The 11,021-nt window shown below is 36.8% G+C and overlaps 1 protein-coding gene across 1 annotated transcript; it reads left to right on the forward strand.

Moving 5' to 3' along the window:
• Positions 1–1,071: 1,071 nt before the first annotated feature.
• LOC100372613 (polycystin-1-like protein 2) lies at positions 1,072–10,375 on the forward strand. The gene is made up of 12 exons (XM_078008337.2): positions 1,072–1,174; positions 1,304–1,521; positions 2,011–2,238; positions 2,837–3,010; positions 3,324–3,487; positions 3,855–4,542; positions 4,899–5,034; positions 5,282–5,493; positions 5,924–6,104; positions 6,789–7,463; positions 8,666–9,238; positions 10,191–10,375. The coding sequence occupies exons 1-12, from the start codon at positions 1,072–1,074 to the stop codon at positions 10,373–10,375; spliced, it is 3,537 nt and encodes a 1,178-aa protein (XP_077864463.2).
• Positions 10,376–11,021: the final 646 nt, after the last annotated feature.

Below are 11,021 nucleotides of genomic sequence, written 5' to 3' on the forward strand. Positions count from 1 at the left end.
AATTGCACATCTGCTGTGCATTATTATTTATTGACTATGTTACGACAGCTGTAACATATTTGAATGGGGTGGTGTATTAACCTGGTCTAGCTGTTATACATTATATTCTCGATGCATGTATTAGTGGACAATTTTATCAGGAATGAAAATATTAGGAGGTGTTATTTATTTAAATTACTTAATTATAGATGCGAATTACCATAACCAATGCCATGAATGCTCTGGATGCAGTATGTGATGCAGCTTTGACCATGGTTCTCCCCGGTGCAGGACCAACCGAGTATGGTACAGATATCTTACACGTTGTGCTATCTAAAATTAGTCCGAATGATCTGAATGGGCTTGCGTTTAATTCAGAGGCCGGAGGCTTTCGCCTGCCTGAGAGTGAAATGTTCGATGACCTGGAAAGTACACCAGTTAGCACCAAGGTAACAAAACAGTTCAAGTTTTGTTTTTGTTTTGCGACACCTTCTCATCTGCATGCAGGTCTGTTCATCGTATGTCGACCGGACTAACATGCAGTATTGCTTAAAGCGTCAATCGTATAATGGTGCATGTCGCTTCGTATGTTATATAAGTTTTGAATAGGAGATCGTGAAGACATTTGACCACTTATAAGGTCAGGGTCTGTGTTTGTGTGTTTTTATTTGTCGATTCTTGCCTTACTCTGTCGAAAATATATCTGTGATATCAAAATAATACATACTGGCTAGTAGTTATATATTTTGTGGTTTATTGCAGTTCTTATCAATGAGTAACAATCCATACATTTCCACTGAGGAAGACCCCTTGGATGATTCTCCAATCGTTGGATTGGAGCTAATACATCAAAATCATCAGCTTGCTTTGAACGGCGGTCGCATCTTAATTGACGTTACCAATAACAATGATGCCAAGACCACCAACGAAACAACGAAGGAACACCAGTATGAGATATCGGAAGCACATGATCTAGTATTCAGCTTTAATCTGTCAGTGGGGCCAGGGTCCGTGGTGTTAAAATTCTTACCAGATTATGATGGACCATTAATTTACAATATTTACATGGGTTTTGAGTTCATGCCCACGGCCATGACGTATGATGTCAATAAAACGTTCAGTAGTCTACAACCGAAAGACGTTGTCCTGTCAACTGAGGATGCTGGAGTATACTACGTGTTGGTTGTGTTAGAGTGTAGGTTTAGTATTTCATCTTTCCTCCACGTTATTTAATACATGAAGTATACTTTGGGTGAACATACATTTCGAAAGCTACAACTCAATTTGCATTCAAATTAGTAATTAACGTATATTGTTCTTGTAGTCACGACGTATAATATTGAAAACGCGCTAAGCACCCTGGGATTGAATAACGAAACCAGTACTAATGACGTATTGCAAACCACTTCTACAATGTTTACTGGCGGCCGTGGTGTGGACGAATTATCAATAGATGGTCACAATGGTACTGTTATTATGCGTGTTGCGTTCTGTAGGTATTGGAATACAACTGATGAGGAATGGCAATCCAATGGGTGTTCGGTGAGAGCAGTTTTTACATGAATTGTGTCAGTACAGATCTTATGAAAGCCGAAGTCAACTTGTCTTATTAGAAGTTGCGACGTCTAAATAAATAGTGTAGAACAAACCATTTCACATATTGTACATTCAGGAAGTACATCTTCCCACTCGAAGTATACTGTATTTATGTATATTAAACACTAAGATTTCCCAGAAAAATACTACATAGTTTGTAATTTCATTCGGCTTGTTTCAGTCATAATAAATAAAAATGAAAATATAGAGAATATAGAGAATTATCTTTTGTTTTTTGTAATATTGTTGTGTAAGTGGTAATTATGAAAAGGTGTACATATGGAATTCATTGCGTTATAAAATATTTTTAATCAAAATCGGTTATTTTCATTTTTTTTGTAAAAACAAAAGAATTTTACAATGTTGAAAACGGGAAGTCTGTATCGTATGCTCTTTACGAATCTAACACTAAACTATATGTTTCTTATCTCACAGGTTGCGTCGTATATAACGAGTGACTCAATCACATGTTCCTGTAACCACCTCACCTCTTTCTCGGCTGCTGACTTCGTGGTGCCAGTCAATAAGATCGATTTTAGTACAGTATTTACGAAGAACATCCTTGATAATTCTGTGGTCTTGATAGTCATACTAGCATTCTTCTTGATTTATGTGATATTAACGATATATATGCGGAAGAAGGACAAGGACGATTTGATAAGGGTCGGTTATAATACAAATACCGTTTTAATTGTCTGTGATATATTCTCACCACGTTGCAACACGTGTTGAATCTTTGAGCGTCAGAGTAAACCCAGGTCATCTTTCACAAAATATTTTTTTTTTTTCAAAACTGTCTATCAAGACCAGTAATTATAATGGAATAGTGTGTTAATTTGGACAATGGTTAGAAAAAAAAACAAAGAAAAAATAAAACATGTTGAGATAAATCAGTGTGAAATTCGTAGAAGAGTTATACATGCGAAACTATTTCACGCCATTGTCCGACTTATTAAATAAGAATAATATTACTATATTTCTAAAATCAACTTTGCAATGATATTAAACAGGGTTCTAAGAATGTGTAATATTTTAATACACATAATGCTTTTTGATATTATCGTTTAGTGTTACTTATTTAAGGAGATAATTTATGTGCAGATTTTTACAGATCTGCACTTATAACAGTATAAAATCTTTCTAATCGGTAAAGCTGTTAAGTTGAACATACCGTCTATAGGTAGGATACGTATACAAGTTGATAAAGTATATTAATTAGTGATGGTCTCTTGTGATGAACAAGTCTATTGTTAATCTGTAGTGGACAGTGTGGCCGTTGGCTGGAAACAACCCTCGTGACAACTACATATACCAGCTCACTGTGTATACGTCTATGGTGCCAACATCGGGTACTAAGTCGAAAATTCAGTTCACGTTAACCGGGGATGACGGAGAATCTGGTGTCAGAGACCTGATAGACAAAAAGAGTAGAGTTGTGAGTATACTAAATAAATACGCTGTTTGTGACGGCAGTGCAGTTTATTGTCCTGATGTTGACTTTTAATAGTTAATTGTTAGTCCGCACTCAGCTACTGTATTCTGAATGGAACTTTATGTTCTATAACGTGATTTCTCTCATTGTTTACCGTTGAATACGTTCTTAGTCTAGCGTATTTACATAAAAGTATTGCGTATCTGTTTCCGTATGTGTTCATGTGATGTCATCGGCGGCTGAATCAATAAAAAACTTCACTGATAAGAAACACATCAAATAACCTTAGTAATATTCATCATATGTTTCCTTGTAGTGCTTTTCCAGTGGAAGTGTAGTGAGTCTGTATCTAACTGTACCCAAATCCCTTGGCGAATTGCGATATATACGTATATGGCATGATAACTCTCCAAAAGACAACGACGATGCATCATGGTATCTTAACAGGGTTGTAGTATTTGATCTTCAAAGTGAACGAAGGTATTACACATGAAATAGGTCTTAAACGCAAATAGCTGATCGATATATCGTTGTGTGTGGGGGTGCTACAGTTGTTTTCGCCCGTCAAAGATTATTTTAGTATCGTTCGTCATCAATTTTATTGTTCAAAATGGTTAAATGGATCAGGAGAAATAAACACTTTTTTTAGGGTCAAGTGTCGTGGCTATCGACGAGACAGTCTCGACAGTCATTTACGTATCTTAGTAATACTTATCATATCATGCGGTCACATACATAGTCAGTCATCATTTGTCACGACTTATTACAATTATTTCCTTTTAAATCACATTGTAGACCCATTCATTTACTAGTTAAAATATAGAATTTTAAATTATTATAATTTCAGATTTGATTTCACTTGTTACGATTGGTTGGCAGTGGATAAATCTGATGGCCAAATACTTCGTCTACTGCCTGTTTCTGGAGACCTACAACTTTCAAGCTTTAAAAACATCTTATCCAATAAAATGCGAGAGGGCTTCAGTGAAGATTATATGTGGGGATCAGTATGGCTTCGTCCAACTCCAAGTAACTTCACTAGAGTGCAACGACTTGGCTGCTGCATTGTGTTCATATACCTCTCAATGATCACAAATGCCATGTTCTACGACACTGGCGGCGAGGGTGGCACCGCTGAACGTATATCCGAGACCAAAACGATTTCTATCGGGCCGTTTAGATTTTCTCTTGGAACAATCTATATTAGTTTGATCTGTAGCTTGGTTTCGACGCCTCCATCCGCCCTTATACAGACTCTTTTTGAAAAGGCTAGACCTCGTGAAAGTAAAAACGATTCATCGTCAAACTCCGATGGTGGCGATGTACCAAGTAAGGAGAAGAAACAGGAAAAAGATGATATGTGGCCTTGGTGGTGTGTGATTTTCGCTTGGATACTCGTCTTTGCCTCGATTGTGATCCCAGCATTTTTCACTGTCTTGTACAGTTTACAGTGGGGGAAAGAGACATCACTTCAGTGGCTGACAGCAGAGATTACCTCAATCGTATTATCTGCTTTCATTGTAGAACCTTTGCAGGTGAGGAATTGAAATCCTACCCTTTTACTCAAGATCAGTGTCACGTGATTTAAGTAACACTAACATTTATGCAGAGTCGTAGTATAACCATGAAATGTCTTTATCAACTAAAAATTGTTGATATCGTAGCAAAATTAATACATTTAAATAAGGCCATACCAAAGTAAATCCAACGTGAGTTTTGTCGCACAGCAGAGCAAAACAACTGTTAATTCTCCTTATGGCGTGAATAATCGTCAACCATATGCATACATTCTAACCAATGGATTATCAATTCATTGACGGACATGCGGGTATCTACGAAACGGGAGACTACAACGAGAATATTACTGAACAGTTTTATTTACTTTATATAGGCAACAGCATTGTCTATGGCTATATCGGCTGTCTATTCAAAACTCAATAAGTCCTACTCTGATGAACAGAATCCAGAAGAAAAGGACACATTAAAAAAAGAGGAACATGAAGAAAACCATCGCACCAATGAAATACGTAAGTTGCTCTATGTGGAAATATTCGAATTTAAGATCAGAAAAACTTTCAAATACGTGCCACACTCTTGCTGAGGTTCAATATTTTAGAATACCATAGCGAAAATAATTTATTTATTCACTTATTTATTTATTTCATATGTTTTCATATGTAGCCCTGAGGTCAAATATTGTCACGGTTACTGTCGGGTACATTACATAAACATGTGTACTGACATCGTATACTGCTATGTTACTGTGCTTTATAGATATAAAAGGATCGCTATCAAATGAGGAACTGCAAAACGAAAGGGGACAGCGTCTAACGGAGCGACGTATGAGCGCGGTGATAGAAGACTTCGTATTTTGTTTGATATTACTTCTCGTAATTACCGTCATTGCATCAGCATATCGAAACATTGATTTGTACTATGCTGGGCGGAATATACGAGATACCCTGGCACCGCAACCAGACAATGATGTGAGTTTATTAACTTTTTTTGTACAAACAATTGTTTGTTTAAGATTGCTTTGTCGTTATTATAATTGCTTGTTTTAGAAAGTAAAGTCATAGTATGATGTAGATATTACACAGTTTGCTGCACCGGATTAATTATTTACTAACGTGCTGCTAGTATTAAATTAACTGCAGACAAAGACATTGTTTACTTACACTTTTTCTAGAGTAATTATATGATGTAGCTTCCATACCTGTCATAATGTCTATAGAGGAATTAGATGTGAATTGTACATACCACATATAGTTGAACTCAACCAATCTAAATCGAATATTCAGATTCAATTCGGACATGCGGACGATGAACACACTTAGTTTTCCTTTCCTTCTCTTAACATTATCTAAAGTGCTAAACTCAAATTTACTCGATGTTGTTATTTGAATTGTCCAACAGGTGACCACGCCAAGCAAATATTGGCAATGGATGTCAGAAACTGTCATTGAAGCAATATTTCCAGACAGTTTATACAACGGAAAACCGATATCAGAAAAGCAAGGGAGTCTTACTCTGTTTGGCAATCTAGTGAGCTATACCGTGGGCCCTGTTGTTTTACGCCAACTTAGGGTGACTGAAGGTAATATAGCATTGGCTGTACTGTTTTGTTAGACCGTTGCGTACAATGATACTTTTAATGCGGGGAAGTCTTCACCTACACATGCGTCAGGTGGCCATAGCGTGTTATTGTTTACAAACAAGCGTCTACCCATGAGCCTTTGTGTTCTTAGCGTGTTTTGTTATCGTCGCTTGGAACTCAATTTCCACGAGGGTCATCCTAATCACAGTTGTTGTGAAATATTGACCATGATTCAACGGTAGCGGGTTCTGAGGAACTTTGATTAAGGTCAGCAAGATCGACGTTCGTTTAACCATTCTTCGCGCTAAATATTGAATGTTTATGTGACTTGGTGTAGTAGGTTTTAACGTACAATGGGTTGAGGCCTATTTCGTTCATTCTGAATGACGTGAAGTGTCCTTCAAATCGACCAGTGTTTTCTTAGTAGTTGGTTGTCAAATAAATTGCAGTAAAATCTCTCCAAAACATAATATTCATCAATTGGCGGCTACAGAATGTTAACGTTTTTGAGCAGCATTCTCGTTTTTCATTTACGTCATAAAAGCGCGTAGAGAAATGATGGTGTCGTCACCTGCGCATGCGTAAGATGGCCATAGCGTGTCATTGTTTACATACAAGCGTCTACCCATGAGCCTTTGCGTTTTTAGCGTGTGTTGTTAACAACGTATAACGTAATTTTTTTAGGTGGCTGTTCTATCCCACTGGAGATAGAAGATGCAGCGTATAAATGCCACGCTAAATACTCACGCGACAATGAAGACACGCGCGCGTACAATGTATCGTGGACAAGTTACAAAGATACGAATTTGACGCAACGTTCTCCTTGGATACACAGTAAGATCCTCGGACTGCCAGTGTCGAGTGTTGATGTGACCAGCAGCGATGGAACTGTTTACAACAACGAGGGATACATGGCGATATTCGGGCGGCCTGGCGATGCGGCTATGGAATTATCGATGTCATTGCAATCAAGTGGATGGATTGATCAACGAACAAGAGCAGTTTTCCTAGAGTTTATCGTATACAACGGCAATGAAAATATTTTCAGTTTCGTGACTTACCTAACTGAATTCAAAGAATCTGGTATTGTCCGCAAGAGTTGGAGAGTTGATAGTGTCACGTGTCTAGGTCTTAACGGATCGGTCACAATAGCATGTCACGTGATATTTTTGTTACTCGTAATTTACGTCGTATATAGGTTGTGCATACGTATTTATCACGGGGGTCTAGCTTTCTTTACAAGTTTCTGGAATTGGTGGTATGTTGTCTTGGTCGTGTTTTTACTGGTGGTCGTCGATATTTTCTTCACGAGAATGTCAACTGCTCACTTGGCACTAAACGAAATTAAAGCCGGGCTAGGTGAGTACTGTGTCTAAACATGGTTCCATGGTCTAAATAATGATGCCCTACAGGCAATCATTATTGTAAATCACACTACTTTCTGCTACTGAGATGTTACTGCTCAGTGTGTGGTCACGCGGGGTTACATAATGATATACTGTTACATCGAAATGAGTCAACAATTGTATTCTAAAAATTGCATTACTTTTGGAACGTAGTGAAACGTGCAATAAGCACATATAAAGAATGTTCGTAACAGTATGTCCAAAACTAATGCAACTAATGAAGGGTGCTTTGCAGTATATTGATGGGTTGCTTAAAGGGTGGTAGTCGTCGCGCCACGCATGAGCGAGATATATCTCTTATAAACAAAGATGGTGACTTTGACTTGCGCAGATTGTGTAAGTCTCGTCCAGGTCAAACCTCATACTTGTGATTTCTATTAGAAGAGCGCATTGGATCATGGGAAAATCAATGTTCATTAACACAAATGTATCACATGCGCAGCGCGACGACCACCGCTCTTAAACTACAACGCGAACTATCTTTCACATCGAATGCAATTTACTGTCTTACATCTACAGACTAGCCTTATTCAGACAACAGCATAAGCCTTCTCCTTCGGTCTGTGAATCACCCATGACAGAACGATAATATGTGGTGAATGTACTCCAGAAAATAGCTGCTCATAGCCAGTCGATAGATGTATAATATCGATCGTCTTAGTGAATGTTCGAATTGAGATTGAATTCTTGAAGCATCGAATATATGTGCCTTCACTGACAAATTGCATCTAGAATATTTTTTTATTGCTAAATTTTTTCGCAAAGTGAATGACTTTATATATGAATAGATCATTTTTACGCACATATATGGCAAAAGATATACCATGTTCGAACATAAAATTATGCGCATCGACTTGCATGTACAACATTATCTAATTAACATGGTTGTCATATGATGACGTTAGCGTTGTAAGGAAATCACAAAGCCTTTATTCTGTTATTTTAATTTAATTTTCACACGATAACCTTTTCCACTATAAATAATTCTCAAAGTCGCTCACATTAAAAAATGTAAATTACTCATGGTTATTTGGGATACTGTTGAACACTAAGCATCAATTTATCCGATAAACCAGTTTGTTGCTAATTATTTGATCCATCAAATTATTTTAATTATTGACTATTATATATTAATTATTGTATTTTGTTTTATAGGAACCTATGGGAACTTGCGTCGTTTGATAGAGGCAGATGAACGTTTTATTTGTCTTCTCGCTGTTGTTTACTTCATGATTCTAATAACTTGCATCCGAATTCTTTCTGTAAACTACCGTTTCCGGGTTTTTGAAGAAATCCTTGCAATTGCCTTCCCACGTATTCGAGCTTTCGCGATTTTATTTTTTCTCACTTTATTTGCTTTTGTTCATATGTTCCATCTTATTCTCTGTCGATCCATGGCTGACTTTAAGAGTTGGTGGACATCTGCAATAACGTTGCTTTCTCTGGTCGTAAATCGCCTGCGAATCAATTGGTCGGACAATCTTTCTGAAACTGGTATAAATACTAGGATGATTCAGATGCTTCTGGTGTGCTTTGTAATGATTGAGGTCTGGATTACACTGATGTTGTTATTGTCCATCATCAACATATCCTACAAGATTACTAGATCAACGAAAATGCAGCATTTAGAATCTGAGATGTTGGTTTATTTATCCGTCAAATTAAAAAGAATTCGCCTCTTCTTGTCATCAAAAATATTGGGCACCAAAGAACGAATAATTGAGAAAGGCAAGTGCTCGTTTATCTATAGGTACCATAAATAAATCCACTACCCGTTGCAAATACCTGACCTCTGTCAAAGAAGCTGCATTCAGTAGATGAGTTTGACTTAGTGTAGAAATATCAGTTTCCCGTTCAATGTAGATATATTATTTCAAGGTACAGAATAATAATAAATGCAGTTTACAGCCCCCCCCCCAAAAAAAAATGGTGATTTATTCGCGTTATGCGTTTGCGGACCAAAATCAATTTACCAAAGCATTGACCGATTTTCTTTTCTTTCAAAACAAAACCAAACACGATGGTATAATAAATTTTATAAATTGATGCAATCACATATGGCCGATTGGCAGCCGGTTCTCTGATATGATTGAGTAGATTTCAATCAAACTTGTAATGAAGACAAAACATATTAGGATGAAGGTGTTTATCCCAGTTGTGTGTGTTTTTCTGGTATACATATACTGTGCCAAAAATTTTCTTTTAAGCTTTATCTAATATAATTCCAAAATACCAAAATCACTAAAATAATTGACAAAGTCATATAACCAATCTACTGCACATTTGGAATTATTACCAATTATTATACATCTGTCACCGTAACGCAGCGCCGTAATTTTTCGGTATTTTACGGGGTATTTTCATCCCACCGTATTAGGAAATGCGAATTGCAAATATGAATGATTCCGCGCATAAGAAAACTCTAACAATAAAAACATGCATGGCCGCCCTAGGTTTTGACCGGGCCCCACACAAGGAAGTTCTAAATTTTTTGTATTTCAGCATTCCCATTCCCATGATGTAATCTTGGGAGGAAAAGATGTATAATAATAATAAGGTTATTACGAGGATACCGAAAAGTATGCAGTCAGACAGTACGCGGTAGCATCGACCTACGCTGCACGTCTGTCGATACCTTCGGTTTCCTCGTACTAACCTTATGTTATCTATTGTATTGTAGATGTGGTAAGAAGTACTAGAGATGTTGACATGTGTGCTGCCTTGGAAGAACGATGTCAGCGTGTTGATAAGTTGCTGCAACGCTTAGAGACACGTGTTAACATATTTGAGATATATGTCAATAACATGATACGTGAAAATATGTCCGCTGATAAGGTCTCCAAAAGAAAGATTTACATGTCTTAAGTATATTTCCTTATTGAATATTTGCTTTGCTAGCAGGGTATATTACAGTAACTGGATTTGATACATTGTTGGCGTTGATTTATAGGATAAGAGTATGACATTTAGATATGTTTGTGTTAATGATATGATATTCTATTTTTCGCCTCTTAGTTCCATGTCCGCGTCAATCGAACTAATTTCGCACCAATGAAACCTCTGAAATGAAATGAATGAGATAATCGCGATAAAGGCAAAGTCTCAACGAATATAGTTGAAAACCTTGTTTAAAATCACGCTCACCATAACATTTGGATACTCTCATACACTCTTGACGTTAAATAAGTAATAACCATTAATGCTCCTATTAATCATATCTATAATATAAAAAATTATGTGTTCGTGTAGTTATAAATACTCGTGTTGACATTATGCAAATTGGGCATTTTTATTATCATTTCACTAATAGTTGTGACTCTCATTTAGGTTCGTGGGCGAAGCCATGTTTGAAGGAAGCAACCTGATTGTATTGCTCGTTATTTGCCCGATTTTACTAAATACAATAGTGTTGTGTACTTGTTTTGTTTTCTGATATTATTTTTCAGTTATTTGCAATTTCAATCAATTAAACCATCCACACACTATTGTGTAACTTTATATTCATGTGATT

Source organism: Saccoglossus kowalevskii, chromosome 15 (assembly GCF_978046115.1).
Source record: "Saccoglossus kowalevskii chromosome 15, keSacKowa6.1, whole genome shotgun sequence".
Taxonomy (NCBI): domain Eukaryota; kingdom Metazoa; phylum Hemichordata; class Enteropneusta; family Harrimaniidae; genus Saccoglossus; species Saccoglossus kowalevskii.